Below are 26,222 nucleotides of genomic sequence, written 5' to 3' on the forward strand. Positions count from 1 at the left end.
ATACTTATAAAACGCTATTTGGGCTTCTGGAGTCGTTTTTGTGAGAAAATTTTAATTCCGCATTTGAAAACCGCCAAACCGGAAGTGACGTGGCGGCAGGGAGAGCGGTCAAAGTAAACAATAGGAAAGCAATGGATCGCAATGACAGTTCGGACGCTGAGGAAATTGTAGCCTAAATGTTTACTCGTATGACGGACCTCAGCCATATAATTATGTGCCTCATATGAAGCCAAGAGAGTAGACAGGCCAGGATTAGACAAAACAACGGTCAGAGGAGACGCATTGAGCTGTGGTGTGAGGAGAACAGGGCAGGAGTCGGGTCTCGATGAGAGAACAGTGTTAGCTTATAGATGTATTCACGTTAGCCGACGATATGTATAACACTATGCTCAGATCACAATATTGTACAGATTATTATCATGTATCAGGCAAAAGTAAAGCTATTATTTAGACCCTTACCTGCATGTGTTGTGTATGTCAGCCATTAGGAGACAGTTTCAAGAGGAAGAGGGACTTTATTAAGGCTTTGAATAGCCCCATTTGGTGACAATGAGTACAAAAATAATCACAATCACAACTGTCTTACTGTATAAAAACTTTATATGTAGAAACAGCCAACACAAACATTAAAATTTGGAGTACAGATTGGAAATTAACTTAATATATTTATAATAATAAGTGTCGGCTTCAGACTAATAACAAACACATAAATCCATTACATTACAAGTTTATGTAGGATATGTTAATTAAATTAAGACAAGGCACATTAAGACAGGTACATGTATGCATTTTGTAAAACAGATGTACAATAAGTGATCTCTGACGGATCCGTGACCGTCATGTTTCCCGCTGGCGGCCGAAACACAATCTGACGGCGGACCGGGCGACCCGATGAAGGAGCCGGGACAGTGTGCACATATCGCCGTCATCATATAACTCCATGTCACCGAAATTATAATAATCCGGTCTATAGTGAACGCTACACACTACCGCGTTTTTCAAAGCAGATGCAGAAGTGAAGTCCCGTCTCTTACCCTGCACAAAACGCGCACGGGAGATAGCACCGTCCTTTTTCTTGTTCGGATTCTTCGGAAACCTGTGGACTCGATGTCCTGACAGGCCATAATTCACAATCATTTACCACGACGATGATTAATTGAAATACAATAACCACCGAAAACACACTGAATCACGACCGCTTCAACTGAATACCAACCTACTCTGCACTGAGCAAACGCACAACGCAGAGCCCGGCGGCAAACGACTCCCTGTCCTGACGTAATATGACGCGATGGTGAAAAAAAGCGTTTTTTCAACACGGTCAAGGAAACGGTCACGTTTTCTACTAAATTTGTGCCCTTATGTCTTGCAAAACGATTTTAAATCCTGCATTTACTTTTCATATGTTATTTCATACAAGGTTATATATTCATTTTGAAAAAAAAAAAAAAACCCTGCAACATAGCCTTTAACACTGCCGTGACTGGGACGTCCGCAAAAAATAAAGTGCATCCATTTTTCCCTGACGTCTGGATCTTTCGGCAGCGTATTCAAAGATGTTGTTTGTCCACAGCCAGGAACAGCACATCTGCGGCATCGTAATTTCCCTGTACACAGACCCACTCGCTGTCCGTCGACTGAACACTTGTGAGGCGCGCAGCGCGCGGGCGCGACAACGATACGAAATGAGCGTAGTTGCCTTGCGCTTTAAGCGTAGTTGTCTTGTGCTGGAGGCGGTCATATGCAAACGCTGGTACGTCACTTCGTACCGTGACGTCACTTCTTACCATGGATCCAGAACGAGCTGTATTTAGAGCTTGATTAAATAAATTATTCGTTTATAATGGGGAGGACGTCTTAAGCTATGAAACTTGCAGGATGTTTTAATGGTACTAAGACCTCTTATATACCAAAAGATCAAGGCAAATTTGGTTTCTCATGTCATGACCCCTTTAAGTTACAGGTACCAAATACAAGCATTGATTATAGAGTGATTTTCTTAATTGTAAAATATTTTTAATTATCTTCTAAAATCTCAAAGTTAATAAAAATAAAAACTTTATATATTTATAACTCCATTAATTATTTATATTTATATTTTTTATTTATTTATATTATTTATTATTTACGGTCCCTTATTATTTTTCTTACTTTGTATATTTGGTCAATTCCACCACGTTTTTAGTCATTTATCTCCTTTCTACTTTCTGCGTTGCTTATTTGATGATGGGACATGATAACCTAAGTTTTAAGAATGAAAAATGCATAAAAGTAAAATAATCAAATTTTATTGGCAAAAGTTTAAGAAAATTAGATCAGTTACAAGTATAAATCATTCACCAGCATCATGCAGATTAGTAACACAACATTTTACATCTGTAACATTTAGATTATTAAAAACTAATTTCACTGATTATAAAGAAGTATATGATTTAAAAGTAAAATACAAGTAACTACAAGAAAACACCATTGGTTTGCCATATTATATATTTTTTTCAATAGAACAATGTTTCTAGACATTTTTACTGATTTTGATTTTTAAATGCTCTATCACTCCTCCCTAGAAACAAATGCTTAAAATGACCAAAATGATCACCAATATATAAGGTCAGAGTTTAATCATTTCCTATTTTCTGTAGCCATCATCTTCATCACCATAATCATCTAAAAAATGTTTTACATGTGTAAAATTTAGATTATTAAAAACTCCCTTCATTTCACTAATTATGAAGAATTATATGATTCAAATATTGATTCAAATATTGATTCAAATATTGATTCAAATAATTAAAAATATGTTTACCCTCTACATGTTTAAACCTTAAACACACACATTAGAAAATTATTATCATGAAAACTAAAGTAACTACAAAAAACACATTTTTTTCACCAATTTTGTGATTTTTTTCAATAGAACAATGTTTCTAGACATTTTTACTGATTTTGATTTTCAAATGCTTTTATTCTATCACTCCTTCCTAGAAATAAATGCTTACAATTACCAAAATGATAACAAATATAATTGCTAAAATGCTGTTTTTTTTATGTTGTTGCCATAAATCTGATTTTAGGAGCAGATATCAATCATTTTCTACTTTCTATAGCCATCATCTTCATCACCAGCATCATCATCATTTTCTTTGTAGTCCCTGCAGAAGTTGTCCGTACTCCGCGGTGTTGGTGTCCTCGTGTCGGTCCTGATTCACCCACTCATCCAGACTCTCGTGCTGCGTCTGATCCAGGATTCCCACGCGGCTGTACTCCGACACCAGGTTTTGGTATCCGGCTTTATAATAGCCTCGGACGCCTTCATCCGTCAAAACGTGACACTGAGACGGAACGCTGTCACCTGGAATTACACACATTAATATTATCAAGTGCAGCAACACAACAGCTTTTACTCTTAGACTATCAGTCGTGTTATGCCTTACATTTAATATCTTCAGTCCAGTTCATTTCTAAAGCACATTTAAAGACTGCTACAAAGTGCTGTACAATATAAAATAAAATTGTAGTTGAACTATCCCTTTAAGACAGAAAAACAAGACTCCTTCAAAGCAATGACTTTTCACATGTATTGCGGCGTATAATATCTCAAAGACCAAACAAACGCCGCAGCAGGCTGAGACATGAGGGTTTACACTGAAGACGCGTCACTAAATCATTGCACATGATGGAATGTCTTTATTGCTCTCTTTCACCAGCTTAGAAAACATAAACACTTACGTTGAGTGATGTACTTCATAAACCGTGCAAAGATACCTCAGACAGTGCGTTAGTTGGTGATGGTGACGTTGGTGACGGTCAAAAGAAAGTTTCTCCCCATGCTCACCCTGCAGCCATAATCCATACAACCCGCCATGTCACACAGGTGAACATACACGCTAATATATACTCACCACACCCCCTCACGGTGCCATAGTTACCAGTGACGTCACACCGCACGTGCACATACACAACAGTATAGAAGGAAACAAGAAATGTCACAAAAGACTAATCAAACCCAATGTATGGCTCCTACATTCCGGCCCCAAATTATTTCATAGTAATAATTAATCACCACTATAGCCTTGTGGGAGACAGACATCAATCAGAATATGAAGAATGAACTATTAGTCCTTCAAAGTCCAATAATAAAAAAGTTCATTCAAACTGTATAAAATCTTCACTGCCCTTCCGCTTCCTGCAGAAGGCAGACTTTGGTTATTGGTCTGTTCAGATAGCTAGTTTTAGTCTTAATCCGTACACTTCGTACCAGTCCACTTTTGTCCGGAACAGTGTCCACAATTCTTCCTGTAATCCAAGTATTGCGAGGTGCCATATCATCCACTAGCACCACCAGATCTCCTGAAACAAAGTTTCTTTTTACGGAATTCCACTTCTGGCGCTCCTGAAGTCCAGGAAGGTACTCCTTTACCCAGCGCTTCCAGAACAAATCCGACATGTACTGAACCTGTCTCCAGCGACGACGAGAATAAACATCCTCTTCCTTGAACAATCCTGGAGGCAATAACGGCCGCGATTTAAGTAGAAGCAAATGATTAGGAGTCAATGCCTCCAAATCTTGAGGATCTGTAGATGCTTTCGTTATCGGACGACTGTTAACAATCGCTTCAGCCTCACAAAATACTGTTGCCAAGCTTTCTTCGTCAAGGGTCTGAGTCTTAAAGACCGAGTTCAGCACTCTACGAACTGACCGAATTAATCTTTCCCAAGCGCCTCCATGGTGTGATGCTGCTGGGGGATTGAAAACCCATTTAACACCCTTTTGCAACAGTACATCATTTACGAGGTTATGATTTAGATTCTCAATAGCCTGCCTCAATTCACGTTCAGCGCCCACGAAGTTAGTACCGTTGTCTGAACGAATTTCCAGGACTTGACCACGTCTCGCTATAAACCTTCTAAAACCATTAATGAAGGAGTCCGTGTCTAAAGATGAAAGAACTTCAAGGTGTATGGCTCGTATTGCCAAGCATGTAAAAATGAGCCCATACCTCTTGATCACAGTTCTTCCACGTTTAACTTCAAATGGTCCAAAACAGTCCAGACCAACTCGACTGAAAGGAGGCTCATCAGGAGTTATTCTGTTGTGAGGTAGATCAGCCATTTTCTGATGTCCAGGTGAAGCAGACAGTTTACGACAGATAACACATTTAGTCAGAACCTTTCTGATGGCAACACATGCACCAGGAATCCAATACTTTTGACGCAAGTGAGAAAGCATGTGGTTTCGTCCACCATGGCCTGTTTCTTGATGTACATGAGCAAGGATAAGATTAGAAATGTGTTGATCTTTAGCCAGTATAACTGGATGTTTCGCTTCAAGTGGCATTGCTGCTCTACTGAGCCGTCCTCCAACCCTAATGAGATCACCATCCAGGATCGGGTTGAGCTTGTAGAGATGACTTGTCCTTCTTACACACTCTCCTTTCTTCAAATAGGACAGTTCCTCCGGAAACCTTATTTTTTGACAGAAACGGATAATACTCAACTCCGCCATGACCATATCATCCAAGGATAAAACATCCTTTGGCACTTGAGCCTTAACACCTTCCATCTGAACCTGTAGCTTTTTCTCCAGCTGATCAGTACTTAGATCTAAACTAGAAAGGTTTTCTCTCAGCAGCTTTCGATGTCGCACCAAGGATAGGAGCAAGGTCTTCAACTTGAGAAGCCAACCAACTGCCCTCTTAAGACAGAACCAGGAGGAAAAGTAACCAATGAGCTTCTCCATCGGACTAACCTGCTCAACTTGAGCAGCGTTCACCGCCACAGCCTTGACCTCTGGGTCTCCAAAGAGAGAGCTTTCCAAAGTCTCAGGATTTTCAGGCCACCTGTACTCAGGCTCACGAAGAAAGTCAGGACCACAGAGCCATGCATCAGTCTTCAAAAATGACTGAACTTTAACACCTCTGGAAGCTAGATCCGCAGGGTTGTTTGATGTATTTACATACCTCCACTGCGATACGTTAGACGTTTTCAATATTTCTGACACTCTGTTTGATATGAAGATCTTAAATCTAGATGTCTCATTTTTTATGTATTTCAAAACAGAAGTGCTGTCTGTCCAAAAGACGGACTCTTCAAGGTCTATTTGCAGCTCCTTCCTCCACAACTTGTCCATCCTGCTAGCCACCACCGCAGCAGTCAGCTCCATACGAGGAATGGTGACAGGTTTAAGAGGAGCTACACGTGCCTTTCCCATTACAAATGTACTGTGAGTTCGTCCATTATCATCATGAAGCAACAGGTAAGTCACAGTCCCAAACCCTTCCTCACTTGCATCTGCAAAGTGGTGTAGCTGAGCAGAGACGACACGGCCAAAGTCCACAGGTTTTAAACACCTACTGACCTCCCAATTTTCAAGGTCATGAAGGTCTTTCAACCAAGCCATCCATTCTCCGACAACAGAAGAGGGCAAAGGATCATCCCATCCAAAACGTCTCCTGCAAAGGTCTTGGAGGATTTTCTTGGCAGACAAAACGACAGGAGCCACGAAACCAAGAGGGTCATAAATCGAACTAACCATGGACAGGATTCCTCTTCTTGTGAGTGGGTGAGTTTTAAGTATGATTTTAAACTTAAAGGAGTCCGATTCGACACACCACTGCACACCCAAGGCACGCTCAACAGGCAACGAGTCGCTATCCAGATCCAAATCTTTTACCTCTTTGGCTCGCTCTTCTGGAGGAATTGCAGCAAGGACAGTACGTCGATTACTAATCCATTTTGTGAGCTTAAAACCACCTTCAGCACACAAGGCACTAAGCTCTTGACATAAAGATACTGCTTCCTCTTCAGAGCCAACAGACACTAAACAGTCATCAACATAGAAATGGTGTAGGACGGTGTTAACTGCCGCAGAACTGAAGCGCTTTTGATTGTCTTCAGCACACTTCCTTAAAGCAAAACAAGCGCAACTAGGAGAGGAAGTAGCACCAAACAGATGCACCCTCATTCTGTACTCCACTAACTCCTGACTGCAATCTCCATCGGGCCACCACAGAAATCTCAACAAGTCAGAGTCTTCCGCCGGAACCCTGACCTGATGGAACATGGCCTCTATATCTGCCATAAGCACCACGGGTTCTTTGCGGAATCTTGTGAGGACTCCCACCAACAAATTTGTGAGATCTGGTCCTTGAAACAACTGTGAATTAAGAGATGTCCCCTGGAATGTGACCGCACAATCATAAACTACCCGCAGTTTTTTCTTTTTAGGATGATACACCCCATGGTGGGGTAAATACCAAACTCTTCCATCGCGACGAGTCAGATGCTCAGTCGGTACTCTCTCAGCATAGCCATCAGCCAGCATCTTGGACATAAATGCAATGTAGTCAGAGCAAAAAGATGGATCTTTATTCAAGCGCCTTTTGAGACTCAATGCACGCTGTTCTGCAACTGGTTTATTGTTAGGCATTTTCAGGTATCTTTGTCTTACCGGCAAACCGATACTGTAATGACCATCAATGAGCTTGGCAGAATCGGAAACTGACTCCATGAAGCAATTATCCTCTCTCGACAGACCAGGTTGTTCATCCTGCAGATTTTCAGGAAAATCCACCTTCAGTTGCTTCTCCCAAAGCTCATCAAGCCTTGCCACAGAGATGCGATTAACCGTGATGTTGGGCTGCAAACACTGGTCACTGATCTGATTATCTCCTCGGAGCGGACCGTTCACGGTCCAACCCAGAATGGTCTTGATTGCATAAGGGCCCCCATTCGCTGCACGAACCACTTCCCACGGTTCCAGAGCTTGAGGGACGTTAGTGCCGATCAGAAGGTCTACATCAGCATCGATCTCTGGCATTTTTATATCTCTCAGATGCGACCATCTTTGGAGGTCTTTCGAGCATGGAATATTACCTCGATGAACAGGCATACTCTTCTGAGTAAAAACCTCTGGCAGGCCACAAAAGTTTTCTGAATCTAATCCGGCCACTTCCAAGTCTGACAGCTTGCAACTGTTCACCACTTTCTCTTGTCCCATAGTTCTAAGAAGGATTCCAAGTTTCTTTCCTGTAAGATTAAGCCGATTCATAAGTTGCTCTGTACAAAACGAAGAAGTACTCCCTGGATCCAAAAATGCATATGTGACAAAAGTCTCTTGTCCTCTCTTGGATCTCACCTGAACAGGCAAAATAGAGAGCGTGCAGTCCTGTTTACCGGCCCCAGTCAAACCACTGGACTGAACAGACACAACAGCACCTTCTCTGGTCATTTCCGAGCCACCGGTGCTCTGAGTCGAACTCTTTTGCTTAGCTTTGGGGTGGATATGCAACAACGTAGGGTGTCTATAATTGCATATTTTACATATCAGTCGTTTTCTGCAATCCTTACTCATGTGCCCAACGCACAGGCAACCAAAGCACAAACGGTTCTCCTTCAAAAAGGAAATTTTATCATCTTGAGTCCTTTTATCCAAAAGACGACAAACATTCAACGAATGTCCAGCTCCACAAAACAAACAAGCTTTCGCTAGTGAATTATTCTCCCTTTTATTCACGGACTCCATTTTCTTCTCAGCAGGTGCTACAGCAGTGGCAAAGCTACTGCCTCTAGCCTTTGAACCAGTTTGAGACTTGACCATTTTTAATTCTTTTCTTTCTGTCGCAGGTGTATCTTGAATATTTCCGAAGAGAGGATCACTTGATATCTTGACTTGTCTTTCGACAAACTCCACTATGTCCACAAATGTAGCTCTACGACGAAGCTTCTCCTGAATATCACCGGCTACACTTCTCCAATGATCCCGCAGCTTATAAGGCAGCTTTCTCACAATAGTTTGCATATTTGTAGGTACATTCAGGTCACTTAAGGCGGTCCCCATGGAGTTGCAACATTCCTGTAACATTAGACTGTAGGCCCGTAAAGCCTTGTTATCTTCAGCTTTAACCATCGGCCATGAAAGTACCTTATCCATGTAGGCAGAAGCTACTTTAAATGGATCGCCAAAATGCTCCTGAAGTAGTGACTTTGCCTTAGTGTATCCGTGGGAAGGAGGCAAATGTTGACAGCTTCGGATCAAATCCCTGGGCTGACCTCTCGTATACTGCTCGAGGTAATACAGACAATCCTTCTGACTTTGCGTTCTCCCTTCAATGTTGTGTTCAAATCCTCTTATGAAGGTTTGATACTGGAGTGGATCTCCGTCAAAGACTTGTAGGTCTCGTTTAGGCAAGAGAAAAAGTGACTGTTGTCCAACCAATAAAGATGTAATTTGGTTTTGCCTTTCCAAAACGTTGAAAAAACGTTGATCAAAATTATTCATTACTACGGGTGCCGCTTCCGACTGAAGGTGAGTAACTGGTGGATGAGAAGCGCCTTGCGGCAAAGTAAGCAGATCAACCCCAGTCACGGCAACGGGCTGAGTAAGCAATGTGGACGGACTGGCCCAGGTCACAGCAGCAGGCAGCTCAATTTTGTTGCATGTCTTGGGCCTAACAGCAGCATCACCTGAAAGCAAAGCTTCTCCTACAGCCCCTACAGCTGATGTTTGAATGTTGAACTCAGGCACAAATATTGCAGCGTCATGGCTTAACTGTGTTCTTTTCCCTCTTTCCAGATAAGAGTTCATCCCATCGGAGTTCACAGAAACGTGAGACACACTGGCTCCTTCTGAAGCCTTGAACACGCTTACTTTAGCCATGGATGCTGCCAGCTCCATGTCCAGATCGAGCTCCTCTTTCTTCCTCCTTAACAGTTCTTGCTGTTCTTCCAAGGCATGCTTCTGACTCAGCAACCCTTGACGAGCCATAAGAGCAGCTGTCTCAGCCTCAGCCCTTATTCTAGCGGATGATGCAGTAGACCTAGATTTACTCACCACGGTACTGTATTTCTTTGATTTTACTGACACATTAGAAACGCTATCACTTGGCCTAATATCATCTTCTACTATATTTTCCATAATTTCAGATGTATGAGCCTCATTAGCATTAGAAACAGTAGATCGTAATATTGGGACATCAACGCCCTCTACAGGTATGTCTGGCGCATTCAACAGCCATTTGCTTGTCTCATCCACAAAAGCGGTTTTATGTTCTTCAACGCTGTTAAACCAAGCATTCTGTTTTTCTTGCTCTTCAGGTGGGATCATAGAAACCACCACACCATGAAGATGACTTGCTTCTTTAAAGAGGCTTCATATATTTTCGAGATGTGACCGTATACCTTCAGCACTATCAGCACTTTGCATTAGGTCTTTAATCTCTCTAATTGCACCTTTAATTTTTCTTATTTTTGTTTGACGTTCTTCTTGGAGCTTTCCCAATTTATATTCAAAAGCCTTAGGTGTCAATGATGTTTTCCTTTTCTCATTCAACCTGGAATCACTCATCTCCATTTTATGCTGCAAGATACAAAAAAATATCACAAAAAATATCTGCTAATGACACAATAACACAGCTCACTTAGATTACATTTCCACTCAGAAACAAGATACGATGCATTGGTCTTTTGTTTCCCTCTAAATTATCCACAAAAGCTAAACTAAACTCAACCCTAGTCTTCTGTGCATACTAGCGGTGGGTATTTATGTACCTCTATACCGATAGCCTTGAACCAGACTAACTGTCTTGGAACCAGAACTACGGCGGCACTCCCAAGCGCAATGCTTCACCCGCTTGACGCACGAACCAAAATACTACAAAGGGTAATAAAACAAACAAACCAGTACGATCACCTTATGTGAAAGTACCGCTGAGCCTAGCAGGGAATACAATCATTTATTGACCAGCAATCCTCATTGTTTACGGTTGTACTTAAATACAACGTTTGTAGTAATCAAACATAAGCATAGGTTGTAACAGAAAATTTGTGAATGAAATTTTACACGAGACAAATGCGCGTTCACGTCTATCGCTTACAACCTTGAACGATGTCAAACATCCAACGTTAACCAACACTACGTTTGAATCTGCGCTTCGTAAAACTTTCTTTTGACTTAATATTGCGGCGTATAATATCTCAAAGACCAAACAAACGCCGCAGCAGGCTGAGACATGAGGGTTTACACTGAAGACGCGTCACTAAATCATTGCACATGATGGAATGTCTTTATTGCTCTCTTTCACCAGCTTAGAAAACATAAACACTTACGTTGAGTGATGTACTTCATAAACCGTGCAAAGATACCTCAGACAGTGCGTTAGTTGGTGATGGTGACGTTGGTGACGGTCAAAAGAAAGTTTCTCCCCATGCTCACCCTGCAGCCATAATCCATACAACCCGCCATGTCACACAGGTGAACATACACGCTAATATATACTCACCACACCCCCTCACGGTGCCATAGTTACCAGTGACGTCACACCGCACGTGCACATACACAACAGTATAGAAGGAAAGAAGAAATGTCACAAAAGACTAATCAAACCCAATGTATGGCTCCTACAACATGTATGTTTTTCTTAGTGGTGGGCATTTTTTTTAATCTAGAATAATCTCACTGTAATCTTGGAATTAATCTAGATTAAAATGGCTCATTTGAATTCTGCCGAAGGCATTCAGAATGTGCTACCCAAATAATAACACGTCTGCGGCGCATTGCGGCTGCGACACGGCTACCGGAGCTGATCGCGCCCATTCTAGTCAGAGTCAATGCTTGTGTTTACACCCATCTATGTTTACACCGGCTGCGACGCGGTGCGTTTCAGAAACTTCCCAGAAGCGCTTCGCTAAATATAGGCGCCTAGTCTATTTTTGACGGACGCGCGTCCAAGTCGCACCGGAAATACAAAATAAAAGTAACAAAAGACTGTAAATTTCAAAATAAACACCCTGTGCAGACTCCCAATTGTATTGCACACCAATACATCCTTGGTAGAAACCAGAGACTGTAAGGTAGAAACCCAAAAATTAAGAAAAACACGTCGGACAGGAAAATCACGTGGTCTCGCGTATCCAGTTGCTTCGCTTCTGAAAAGCTCCTGGTGAGAGTTGGCACCGCATGGAGGACGGAATAAAACCTTGTCGGAGCTGTAATGCGCCGCAGACGTGTGCAGTGTAAATAAGGGGTTAGACTTGTCGAGGTTTCCATTGGGAAGCTTCTTAAAAATAAATTTTCCCTAAAGCAAACCCGGCGGCTTCATAGCTGCATCCATGTTAGCACGTCATGTTTGATGTGGTAATTTCACAGTAGGCATATACACACAGGTTCGAAGACTCGTTCTCGCCCCCTACAGTGCAATTCGGCTAGGTATAAATCCGCGCTCAAATATGAAGGTGAAAGTCATCACTAGCCGCGTTTCCATTACAGATTTGCGCAAATGTTTTGCACTATTATCTAAATATCGATAAAAAACTATTGCGAAATGACGGCGTTACCATTAACCGATGTTATACGACTAAAACGTCCTTTTTTCTCTCACGATAAGTCATTCCAAAAATCATGGCAACAGACGTTGGTTTATATAATCTCACAGCCACCGCATTAGACATTACTATTATTAATGGAAGGAGACGTACGTGTTATCCAAGCTTTAATGGCAGGGAAAGACCCTTATACTCCGAACGATATAAGGAGTTTCTGGGTGTTTCGCCCTCATTTCTGCTCTGAGGTTTTGATTGTGGCATTTTTTTGAGGTTTAGAATCCAGTATTCCTATAGGCTAATTATTGTCTCCTATTCCAAACGATCCATGTAGGCTACTTTTGTGTCCATTCGTTTTTTCCTTTTTAAACCCGTAATTGAAAAACGAAAAATTAATGGTTGTCTTTTTAAAACGCAAAGTTGAACACCAACATTTTAATTTGAACTGGCTGCACCAACTGCTGCGCAAAAAAGTAAATATCGACGAATTTTCAGATGTTTGTTTAATGACTTTTTTCCCCTTTATTAAACATGTAAAATATTTACAAATTAATGTGGAAAACATGTTGATTTTATTGGTTTTCTAAGGCCAAATTAGAACCTGGAATTGACATTTTCTCGCAGTGCTGAATGAGAAGAGCCATTAATATTATTAAACTATTGTTTTCTAACTTGGCTAAAAACATCTCCATCTCTGCTGTTAAGCAGATGCGCTTTTAGAGAGAAATGCACCTTTCATACGGATTACTTAATCAAAACAAAATGTATAGCTTTCGATTCGAATTTGTTCGTTTTAAAGTGGACATTTCAAGCTTTAGCCTACATAGGCTATATTTTGTTTCAGTTCTCGCGCTCCAGTTCACGGAGATCATGAAAACGCGCCTGATTGTTTTATTTTATTTTACAAAAGCACAACGCTTTCTTGTTATTGTTTACACAAATAAAAGTAGTTACAAATAATGTATTATTATTTTCTGTATGACCAGAAATTATCTATTATTATTAGAGTATATTAAGTTGTTTCACTGTTAATAGGAAAATGCAAGTGTTCACGCCCGCGCCTCCGTGCCATGTAGCCACCCTTGGATATACGTCAAAATATTGTGTTTATTTGTGATAATCTTAGCCCTGTATTATTATTGTCTAACCCGTATTATAAATGACATTTGACGAATTGCTTTGTTCCTTTTTTGGATAAAAGCGCCTTCTAAATATGTAGCCTAGTAAATGTTATAATAATGATGATAATTAGGCTATTATTATTTGCGTACACGGACCCCAAACACACCGCGTCTTCTAAGTCAGGTGACTGTAAATGCGCAAAAACTGTTTCCATTGCAGTTTTGTGAAATATTCCTTTTTCGAATTGTCTGAAAAACCACCTCATGCGAGCGTAAAAACTTTTTTGCAATAAACAAAAGTTTTTGCGAAATTGACGTGTTTCCATTGTGCGTATTTTCAGTTTTTAATTTCAATTTGCGCAATTTGAAGGGTAATGGAAGCACGGCTATAGCTTGCATAGTATAGACCCAGCTCCCAACGCAACTTTGAGAATAGATTAACGGCAATATTTTTTTTATCGCACGATAAAAGTCTCACGTTAACGCCGATAACGGCCCACCACTAGTTTTTCTATAAGAGATTAATAACAATTTTACAATGGTCTATGATCAGTTCTCATTATATAAACAAAACATATGCTTGGAATAGTTTCACGAAGAACATAATCAAAACAACCTCTCATTGCCATTACGAAAAACATTAATTGTTTACTTAATTACACTTAATATCTTGTTGTATTTATTGTCTCATTCATTGTTAACTGCCACATTGTCTTCCTCTAATCTTTGTGCTACATGTTGTTGAGTGTGTTCACTGCTGTCTGTGACTTCTGTAATGTTGCAATAAGGCTTTATAGACTTTTATATCGTTCTACAGTATACTGTACTGTATATGGCTCAAATGACAATACAACTCTTTAATCTTTCTTATCTAATTGGTTAAAGATTATATTTCCACCATAAAAGCTGCTGCATTATCGTGTCTACCGTAAACACCCTGAAACATCACAGTATCTGCTTGAGGGCAGTTTATACACGTGTTTTGCAGGATTAACACCTCAAGAATTTCGAACTCAGTGTGTAATGGCCTTTACACCTCAAGAGTTTCTTACCTAGAGCCTCTCCGAGCTTTTGTGAAGTAAACGGGTGATGAAGAATCATGCAGCGTTTAAGCAGAAGCTCCACGTCTCCACTAATCATAGTGTCTGCTAGAAGTTTCCTGTAAAAAACAAATGTTAAAAGCGGTTTTAACCTTTGTGATGCTGTACCTAAAATATTCAATGTTAAATACTACTCCAAACTCCTATAGTGTTCATTGGAGTTCTGTATAATTGTCTTGATGAGGATTGGGTCTGTAACTGTGAGCGTTACCTGGCCATCTGTGAGCGGCTGCTTGGGCCTGTAGTTAAAGCTCGTCTGTGATCGAGTCCCAGAACCTCCATGGCAATCAGGTTCTGTCCATTATTGTCAGTCTTTATGCTACTGATCAGTTTATGAAGCTCAGGGTTTTTATTTTTAAACTCGCTCACTGAGTTCGGGGTTTCTATGAACGCCTGAGCTAGTCTGATGGAGTCCTTGGGTGGAATATGGCTGGTGTTGAGTGTCCCTGTGTTGTTCTCACTGGACCTCCGAGCACTTTGAACACTGTCCAGAGAGAATGAGAATTAGTGACAATTAGCATGAAATCTGCTTATTTAAACTAGTAAACTGGTTTAGAGGTCATGTGAGTATTTGATCTTCCTCTAGATTCTGTTGCTGTGTGGAATCAAATAAATGCACACACGACACTCCTGATACCTAATACAGTTATTACAATAGTATACAGCTATATATATATATATATATATATATATATATATATATATATTATTTCCTATTTGTGGATATTATCCTCCTATTATCCTCTATTTCCTTTGTGGATCTCCAGACAGTCTTATTGTGTTGTGAATAAATAACAGAAAACATCTTCAGCAATCAGAAACTTTACCTGATATATTCACCAACAAATCCAAGATGGTACATTTTGATGAGGATACGTTCGTCACTTCTGATGAATTTAACACTCTGCAAGTATTTCTGCAGTGCAACATCGGTCTCCTTTCTAATTCCTCCAGTTATGTTGTATATCCTGGTGTTTTTTTGATAGAAGTCGTATTCTCTCTGGAGAAGGGGTTTGTACGATTCAAGGTTTGTCTGGATCTAATGAGAAATTAAGAGTGTGAGAAACACAATCCTGATCATCTCTCGTCACATGTGGAGGTGATTGAGTAATGCTGTACACTGATTGGTCAGGAATGGGATTTTCATCCATATTTTATAATCCATTTTGAATTGCATTTCTTCCAACAAAAGACAGAACAATGCCTAAAAGATGCTGTGGGACAGGGTGTAATTCAAACAAGCTATAAAACCCAGAACTAAAGGGGCTTTCACACCGGGTGGTTACCCGATAACTAATGGTTCCTATAGGAACGTTTTCCTGCATTCGCACCGCCAGTAGGAACTCTGAAGTGACGTAAGCCACGCTTGTCTTTGTGATTTTTATTTTGAAGGTGCAGCGGACCTTTATTTTGACGGCGCTGAGAACGGCAGAGCCTGAGCAAACAAACAGTGCTCGCATTCTCCATGTTCATTAGATTACGATCCATCTAAGTTATGAGCGTTTGCCGTGCGGTTGATGTCCAGTGTTGCTGAGCAGAAATACATAAGTTCTCTTGGTCCCCTCAAAGTTGCGTTAGATTTTCTCCTCAGCGTAAAGGTTGAGAGGTCCATCTATCACTGTTTTCCATGATCGTAGAGTTAGCTTCTGGAGAAAATATATTGAGAGTGAGAAGTCACGTGCCAATTTGGGCGGGGTCTGAGCCGGTCGGCCATGACGTTAGGAGACGCTATCGGTTGCCAGGGGCAACGCCTTCAGAACTTCACAGAGGCGCGACTAAAACATTCCAGAGCTCTTTAATTTTTGCGCATTTATTATTTCAGCGGGACAGAGATGGATCTACGAATATGAGAAAGAAAAGGAAGAAAGTAAAGCAATGCAAATAGATAAGGCTAAAAAAAAAAGGGACCTTACAGGAACAAGCTCAAACCAAGCGCAAAACAGCGGTATTTGGAGAAGCTCTCAGGCATCCAAAATATCGACCCATACGGTAACGTTATGTGGTAATCTAAAGTGTAACGTTAGACTGTAACTTGAAATAAAAATGGGCACTTTCTGTCTTAAATTCTTTTTACTGTTTCCCTAATTTATTTCAGGAGCTGCAGCTCAAATCATCTGAACTATTTACATTAGTTTTCAGGTAATGATAAACGGCAGTTATATAGAGATGCTGTGTCCATTTTGGTAACCTAAAAAACTGCATTCCATTTTTCCTATGCTTTCCATATCTGTGTTTACATAGCTTTTTTTTATGTGTTTCGTGTGCGTTCGGCTAATCAGCGAACACTAACGTCACGGATAGTTCCTATAGTGCTAGTTTAGACCCGATTAAGCAGGAGCTAAATTAGTTCCTCCAACAGGAGTTCCTAGAACTAAATCGTTCCCAGTTCCTGCGGTGCGAACGCGCCAAAAACCGGGAACTTCCACCAATAGTTCTAGGAACTATGAAAAGGTTCCTCCGGTGCGAAAGCCCCTTAAGCCTGGAACACACCAAGCTGACGCCGATGAACTAGCGCTGATGAAAGCTGACTGTGTTGTCGCCTCGCGTCGGGGTAAAAAGCTGCACTTGAACACACTGAGAGAACTACAGCCGACTGACTGTCAGCTAGAATGCGTGTTCGGCGCCTGCGTGTAAATGTGACAACTGTCTATTTCTGCAGATATATTCGTCATGCAAAAAGGGAAACCAATCCTGCAGGTTGCAGATACATAAACCGTAAACAAAGCAATGCGTGCTTACCGTTTTGAATATCAATCCTGCTACACACTTTCTTTATTTCACTCCGCTCATGTTGATATTGAAATATTCACCAAGGAACATTCAGGTAAGATGACGTAACATTAGAACCTTCTATCTGTACTGTTTGACTTCTTTACTCGCTGTTTTGCTATTATTATCGTGCACTGACTCGTTCAGTAAGCTGAACAGCCAATCAGAGTTCCCTCTTTCACCGACGGCCCTACGCCGATTCAACATGTCGAATCGGCCGAAACAAAGCCGACGAGGACCAATTTCAGCCGACGGTGCGGGACACACTGAGGAAACTTAGTCGGCCGATGCACAAAAACTGCCCGACGGCCGACCGTCGGCTTGGTGTGTTCCAGGCTTTAAGCTACAGAACATAAAAGCCAGCCTTTAAGGGGACAAAAGTGGACACTGCAATTTCTTTGGCAATACAAATTTAAAATGTTGCAAGAATAAGTTTCTGTAATCCTCAATTTGACATAAGATCACACAGGTAATAAACAGTAAACTCATGCAAACCTGTAATAAATAAATAAAACTGTCCCGAGACTTTATGTAAACATAAAAAATGTGCGATATATGTTTTTTTTTAACCGAATTTCACTTTTTCTCTTTGTAAAGTAAATTTAGTCAACAATACGTTTAGTCTTAAAGTTATAATAAACACATAATCCATTAACTATAAATTATATATCCTTTTTTTTATTACATATACTGCGTTAGACTGAACTGGGAAGGGTCACAGCACTTGCCTATTGTTGTCCTATTCTTTAATTGCTTCTATTGCTCTCCTCATTTTTAAGTCGCTTTGGATAAGTGTCTGTTAAATTATTAAATGTAAATATTCTGCCAACACTAATTTGTTAATTGTATGGATCTGTTTTGAAATTGTTGTTGTTTTTCTTCTGTTGCTAATATGGTTATCACTCTCAGTCATCTCAATTTCGTCAGTAATTCACAAAACAATAATTTAGCAGATTAAAGATTCAGGCCATTGTTACTTTTTGTAGTAAATGTATGTTGTAACTTTCCATTATTTATTAGACCAAGCGCTTGTAAGCTTTATAATAATCTACTGTTTCCTATTTCTCAGCATCAAGAACAGTAAAACAAATGCTGTCAACCAACATTGGTTAAGAGCAAATATTTACAATGTTGTTGTTAAAAGAAATACAATAAAAATGACAGGCGATGAATAACAAAGTGCCACTGCCGAAGTGTTCTGAATAAATAAATGTACATTTCAAATTTCAATATTAAACTAGAGGCTACATTTTGTGGCTAAACTATCATACTGGTATATGGGGTATTAGCACTGCATTATAAAGTGCAGTCCCTGAAAAAGTCAAACATAATTTTGACATTTACTGCTCTGTTTGAATTAGTTCTAAACAGCAAATGCTTACATTGGGTTATGCGAGTGATTTAAAAAAAAAAATTATTGGTAGTATTTCTTTTTAATATAATCTGAAAATTGCATGGTTGTCTGCTACTCACGAAAATGAGCTGTGATACATCCACTCCACACAACATGTAAAAACTATGGTTATAGATTCACTTAATGGTCAATTGCAGAAATAAAGTGGTGACAAAAAAATGCATTCTGGGTAAGTAGTACCATCTGTATATTTCACAAATATGGAAGGAGTCTCCAGCTTTGTAACAGTCAGATGTAAAGCTGTAAGTTTTCCAACATCTCTAGAACAGAGAAATTTACACTGCGGTTTTTCAGTAACATGACAAGTTCTGTGTTTATTATTACTATTTATTAACAAATTATTTAAAAAAGATGCTGGTGAGTGAACGACTGTGTATAGCTGTTGTTTTGTTGTTTTCTGTGTTGTTTTTTTATAATGTAAGTGGCCATAGGAAATCATTTAAAAGGTGTGGATATTTTTTTATAAATTAAAATTATAAATGTTGGTACTGCTTGTGGTGTTTTTTAAATACAAGAATAAAACACTTGCGTATGTGCTGATATAAAATATAAAAATAATAAACTTTTTCCTTTTGGCATGAATGTTGTAACATTCATGAGGCCCTGTAAAAAGGCCCTGTTTACACGAGAACGCTCGCGGGTGAAAACATAAAAATATTTTATCGGATGTGCCTTTCGTTTACACGGCAACGCCGTTTTTTGGGCTTAAAAACGCAAAAAAGTGAAACCACCCTCCAGAGTGGAAATCTTAAAAAAGCTCCACCATCGCATTCCCGTCTAAACGGTAAAAACGCAAAAGTCTGCTAGACAGTGAAGGCGTCGCGTACGTGTTTATGTCACAGGCATGCACCAGTACAGGAAAATAACAAAACATTATCAAACCAGAATATAGTATTAATTTCATTGAAACAAAAAATAAAAAAAATCTGTCATTATTGAGCGACACGCGAAGAGCGCCGAGGGTTAAAGCAGCAGCTTTACCGTATTAAACATGAAAAACAGTGTCAGCGGCTCTTTCACTTTCAGTGCTTCACATCGCCACCTAGCCGCCTGGAGTGCACACTACATCGAATTTCACACACTTTTGCGTCACCATATGCACGCAGATTTCCCCCTAGTAACGCTCATCTAAACGCAGAAAAGTAATAACGCAACGTCACTTTTGCGTTTTCTCTTCAGATCGTTTCCGTGTAAACATAGCCCAAAGTGATCAGTTGGTCAGTCTGACTGAGAAACAGCCAATGATTTTCAGTACATCAGTCAATCTGAGAGCGAAAATCTGGCTTTTGCACTTAGGTTGTGAACACTTAAGTCCTCAATTACAAAACAAACATACTACAGAAAATTGGGTGTATGGTCATTTCCATGGTGTTTAATGTTTGTAAATGTTTTGTTTTATTAGCCAGTATTTCATATTCATATAAATTAATTTAACTGTTTACAATTATGAGGGTAACAGGTGTTTTTGGAGTCAGATCAATTTATCTTTTCATGATTACTTCCTCTTCTTGGCCAGGTTATGTCGTAAACTCTAGGTTCAAGGCTTTTAAAACATGATTTTTTAGGGGCATGCTTTTCAAATGACAATTGTTTTGAGACCCCATATGATAATTTATACGATGGGATTGGCAGCATACGAATGTTTCATGAATCACTCATGAACCCTGTCATACGCTGATTTCTGCATTCGGATCTGCACTCGTTTCTACGTTAGAGTGATAAATAAGGCCCATTGTCCCATAAAGAAATCAGAGCCATGAATTAAGTAAACTCACCTCATTTTTCACTTTCTTACGTAGCACTAATGCGTCCTCCATCTTACTGCCAGTTGCTTGTGCTAATGCATGATAAAGGTCATTCTGATGATCCGAGTTAACGCTGATTATCTTGCCATCGTCCTGCACAATGTCAAAATGGCCGCTGTACAGCTGTGCATCAGCTCTGTTTTTAAAATGAAAAGTAACCACATTCAGTACGCAAAGTTCATAAACATTAACTGAAATTTATTTTGATATGTGAGCAGTATAATGCTCAAGTAATTAGTCTTACTGTGATGTATGTGGGGCTTTTTCAGATTTGGTTAATCTCAGTTTTATATCGCCCGCTGATTTGGTGGTTCCTGGGTAACGTTCCTCAGTGAGCTGTTTTCCATTTTCATCAACGACGGTGAGTTGAATTCCTCTTCCATCGAGCAGGTTACTTTTTGTGAGCACGTACACATCAAGAGCTTTAACAGGCTGATCAGTTTTGCACATATCTTCTGTATACTGCATTAGTTTTGTTTTGTCCTCATCTGACAGCTGGTCTACTTCCTTGTGGCTCGCAGATTTCTTGTTGTGTTTTCCTCTCTGGTCATCAAAGAAACGCTGAGTCTTATGTCTGCGCATGACCTTGTCTACCCCCTGTCCTGCAGCAGTGTTCAACTGACTCTTAAAGGTGCTGGTCATTAAAGAAGTCATGCGTGTAGAACAGGAACTGATGAATTGCTCAGAAACTTTCTGTGCAATAATCTGTAGAAGTTCTCCTTTAAGGCGTTGTACATCGGGTAAACTGTGTCGTCCATCTTGGTCATACTTTGTCATTTCCTTCTCAAGCTCACTGATGCTCTCCAGTAATTCAGGAACAAATTTCTGTTGTATTATTTCCTTTGTTGGTACGGCTCCCAATATTTGACAGAGAGTTGTTGAGTACTCAGCAACTTTCAGAACCAGCTTTGCTGTTTCAATCACACCTGACAGTTTTGCCTTATTCATAAGCTCTGTTGCTGCTTCACAGACCTCAGAGAGTTTGCTGATAACGTCCTGTGCTTTGGTACAGTCCAGTATGTGGTGAGGAATTATTTCTTCACAGAGCATACCAACAGATTTCTTTATTTGCTTCTCATAATTCTGGTCAATCTTGAAATTCTCTTTTTTCAAGGCAGCTTTCGGAATGCCTGAGCTGATGAATTCGACAAGAGTCTGATCCAGTTCACTGCTCTGCTTCACTGATAAAGTAACGACATTCTCAAAACTGCTTTGTAAAATCTTCTTAAAGACTTCCTGGAGTGCTGCATCGATTGCGTAGTTCATGGCAGTAAGCACAGTCTGTTTCCCAATTTCCTGAGCTGCATATGTAGCAGCAACTTTGAAGTTCTGTTTAACCACTGTTGAAGTTGTCATGTTTTTCATTGCAGACTTAAAAGATTCTTTACTGAGGGACGATAAACCAGACTTAACACTTCCTTTGAATGAAGTAAACATTGCCTTTCCTGACTTGATGAATTCAGAAGCAACAGAAGAGAAAGACTTTGTACCATTGAGGATACTTTTTGTCGCTTTAAACACTGCAGTAACTGCTTTCTTGATAACGCTAAAGCCAGCAGTTAGCAAAGCAAACCCAATGCTGATACTCTTAGATATTGCCCATGACACCCAATCAAATGTGCCCTTTATCATCCCCTCTATTCCATTGACCATGTCAGACACTCCTTCTGAAATCAGGCCCATTCCAAACTGACTGGCTGTTCCAAAGCTCAGCGCACAAATAAGAATGCCAGCGAGAACCTGCACCACCCCGAGTATGAAACATATCAAAGCATCGATGCAGAACTTGGGCTTCTTTTTCACCTCAAAAACTACACCGAGGCCATAGTCGTATAGCGATCTTAGCTCATTAGTGATGATGAAGTTCTTTTCTTCAGAAAGAGTGTAGACTGAACAATCCTCTGTTATGGCATCACTGTTGTTTTTCTCCAGCTCTTTAAGTTTAGCTGATGCATTATCAATGTACGTCTTCCAAGACTTAAAGATGTTCATTCTGGCCTCCATTTGACTTTGAAAGTTGTTGTAGTTGTCTGTACTCTGATCTTTGTTACCAGTGACTGATAAGTTACATGAGACCATTGTGTTTGAAACTTCTGAGACATAGACATCAATGGATTCCTTTGCATCTTCCAGCAGTTTCATAGCGTCTGCTTTATAGTCACCCTTACCGAGGTTGATGGTGATGTACGCCTGGTTATAGAGTGCCACAGCCTTGTAGTGTGGGTCAGAGTTAGCAACTTTTTGCCAATAGGATTCAGCTCCAAATGCATTTTTGGATTTGTCGCGGCAGTGTAGATCAGTTCTTACAATGGCTTGTTTGATGTGATCATAGAAATTATCACATTGTCCTCGCAGCAACTCTCCACTTGTTTCATTTATTGCCCTGATAAGGTCTGCTTCAAGTTGTTTGAAGTCATCATGCCTATTGATGTGATCTTCGTGAAGGGTCAACCATAAGGCCCAAGATTCTTTCAAGGCGTTGATAGCTGGCTGATAATCAAACTTAGACTGATGATGTTTAAAACAATCAGGAATATTTTGGAGCTGCATTCCCATGGGGTCCAGTTTTTCTTGCTGTGTGTAATGCCCATCAAAGTCCTTCAGCAATGTACAAAAAGTGGAGAACAGTTTTTCCTTTAGGTTTATTTCAACCAGCTCATCACTTTCCATGTCGTGGATTCGTTTAGTTTCATAATCCTCTCTTAGCTGGCGCATGATTTCCACAGACTGACCTTGGTAAGCTGGTGCGAGATGATCACAGTTCACAACCATCTGGACCATCCCAGGATTGCCTTTTCGAGATGTACGACCAAATATTTGTTTCTCCACTCTTCGGTTGGGTGGAAAGTGAGTAAGTAGAACGTAAAGACCACCACACTTATTCACACTTTCATCAACCTTTATGTCTGTCCCCCGTCCTCCGAGATTTGTAGCAATTATTATTCTGCCTGCACAGAATTTCTCTCTTTCAATGTTGTGCTTCTCACTGATTGTGTACAGAGTAATCTGTTCTGCCTTAAATCTGCCACCGCCTTGTATTTTCTCATGTAGTTCATCTGCTGTTTTAACATCTTCACAAATTACCAAGACAACTTGTCCTCTCTCTGCTACTTTCCATGAAGTTTCACAAATGGTCTGGATCCATTGGTGATTCCCACCTTTCACCTGGACGACTGGAAGCTCCACCACCCTTTTATGGCGGTGTGCAGGTACAGTGTAGCTCTTTGCTTTATAATGTCTAGCCAGAAAATCCTGATCTGCCTTACCTCCTAATGTACCAGAAACCCCAAAAATACCACTCCCACTGAGATACCTTTGAAAATAATGGAAATTTGACATGTAGTTTGTCACGTTGGATATTGGAGAAATCGCAAGTTGGTGCTTAAACTCCAAAAATTGTTGCAGACCATTACCCCACTTCTTGTTTTTCTCCAGCACACCGCTCGCTTTGAAGTCCACTGGAATTATTGCATTATACTCGTCTCTGTCATGACTGTCAGCAACTCTTTCAGCGGCCGGTGAGGTGTCGATCATGTATTCCCGTCCCCGTGACATCTCAACAGCCCTTAGTGCATTCTCAACAAAAACTGGTAACTGATTCTCAACGTAGCTTTTCAAGAAAACAGGGATGACAATGAAGTTGTCGGATTCTTCGGCTGTTTGGAGGTTATCTGAGTACTTGATATATGACTTTATTGTGCTAACAGTTGCATCAATGAGGGACTTCTCAGACATGATTTCACATGCCAGTCCTCCTTCCAGCAGTAGCATTTCAACATTAAGGTCACCTCGTTTTTCCTGAGCTTCAAAACATTTTGCTTTCTTGTTCTCTAACGAATAGCACTTAAACACTGCACTGTTCTCCAAGACCTCCTCAAATATAATCAGAAGATCATACTGTTGTGAAACTTCAAGTTTCTTCATGACTTCAGATAATGCTTTGGACAATCTGTCCTCTTTCCCATCATCTTCAATTCCTTCCTTGTGCTCAGCTTGACGTATCATATCAATATCCTCCTCAGTGTAAAATCCCAAAGTCACTCCGGGTAGCAAGATCTCATTTGCTGAAAAGCTGTCTGTTTCCAGTCCCATAACGGCTGCTGTTACGGCTTTATGAAAGTACTGTATCCTCGTCGCCCATTTTATCTCCCCTGTTTCAAGTATTTCAATTGGTTGACAATTAGATATCATGGACCATATGTTGGAAAGCACTTGCTCCACGTGCCTAAATCCACTAGATTCATGGGACAAGAATGTTACTTGAACCCCATTGTCCAAGGTCATGTAGTCCACTTCATCCACTATTACAAGCTCAAATTGTCTAGTACCACGAGTAGTCCTCTTCTCAAATTCCTGTTTAAGTATATCTGCTGCAAAGACTCCCACTGTGCCATATACTATCTGTTGCCTGTAAGCATCTTTAAGATGTTCCTCTTGTTCCTCTGGTGAATAGTCACTTGAGTAATGTGGAGGTACTACAGACGAGGTGACACCAAACATTTCAAAAAACTTTTTCCACTCTTCTTGATCTCGTCTGGCTAGAACTGGAGAACTTGTCACAATGTCCACTTTTGTTCCACGGATGGCCAGAATTGTGGCAAACATGGCTAAGATACAGGACTTGCCCTCTCCAGTGCCAATCTCTAGAAGACATCCTTTATCTTCTGTCAGCTGTGCCAGGAGGAGCAAAAGCAATGATGCTAGTTGTGTACATCTCGGAAAATAGCCTTGAATCTTTGTGTTGTCTTTTGTGGTAATTGTTGAGCAGTCTTGCACTGCTATTGACATTCCAATCAATACGTCTTTCAGAATGGTGATATCTGGGTTTGTAAGATTAAGAGATGTTATCTTCTTTTTCAAATCAGTGATTTGTTGTTCAGTAAGGTCCACCAATTTATATTTTGGGAGTTCCGACTCTAAGTATCTAAGCACATCCTTCAACAGCACCAAGACTTTCTCTGGACAGTTTGCTTCGCGAAGTTCCTTCACAATAGTATCAGCATCTTTTTCCTTGTCGTTTTTTATTTGTTCTTGAAGAAACATTAAAGGGTTTTCATTTGTAAGAGCAGAGAGAACATGGATGCAGTCCAGGTGGTAGGTTTGTGCTGTGTGGAGAACTGAATCGAGTTGATCACATTTGATAGCTGGACTTTTGCAAATGAAGAGCATTATTTCTGTTGGTGTCCAGATTCTGTTGAACAACATTTGACCCAGAATGTCCCTACTCTGTGTTGAAAGCTCTGAGATCATGTCAAGTACATTTAATAAAATGTGTTCTGCCAAAGTTGCATTTGTGGGATGAAGCTGCTCAACCAAACCCAAAAGAAATTCGTACTTCTCCCAGCCAAGTGGCTGATCTTCATCATCTTTAGCATCCTCAGTGCTACTGTGCAGAATGAACTGTAGAGATGCCTCAAGAACTGTGAGCTTCTCTGTAAGAGACAGCTCATTATATCTTATAGCATGATCAAATGTAAACTGAGACCCTGCTGAAAGGTTCTTTTCTCTACAATATTGAAATGCAAGTTCATTCTGGAGCCTATTAATCCTGTCCCAAATCTGGTCATGCTGTATCTCTTTATCCTCTGTGATCTGGTATTTTAACAACATGTCTTTGAATTTTTCTTCAACATCGGTAACCTACATAAATGTGCAAAACAAAAATGTGTCTCAGTAAAAAGTTATATTTCATCACATG

At 40.3% G+C, this 26,222-nt stretch overlaps 1 protein-coding gene across 2 annotated transcripts in view; it reads right to left on the reverse strand.

Annotated features, from left to right (window-relative positions):
• Window positions 1–2,272: 2,272 nt before the first annotated feature.
• LOC307004692 (uncharacterized protein) overlaps window positions 2,273–26,222 on the reverse strand; it is a 30,506-nt gene continuing 6,556 nt past the window's right edge. The window contains exons 5-10 of one of the 2 annotated variants that reach the window (XM_079624086.1): window positions 20,769–26,164; window positions 20,495–20,660; window positions 15,364–15,575; window positions 14,748–15,020; window positions 14,489–14,595; window positions 2,273–3,349 (exon numbers count right to left, since the gene is read on the reverse strand). In XM_079624086.1, the coding sequence (XP_079480212.1) occupies window positions 3,132–3,349; window positions 14,489–14,595; window positions 14,748–15,020; window positions 15,364–15,575; window positions 20,495–20,660; window positions 20,769–26,164 (6,372 nt within the window). In that variant the 3' untranslated portion in view covers window positions 2,273–3,131. The other variant, XR_013799109.1, reaches the window with a different exon arrangement.

This window comes from Phoxinus phoxinus (assembly GCF_949152265.1).
Source record: "Phoxinus phoxinus genome assembly, chromosome: 9".
In the NCBI taxonomy this organism is placed as follows: Eukaryota; Metazoa; Chordata; class Actinopteri; order Cypriniformes; family Leuciscidae; genus Phoxinus; species Phoxinus phoxinus.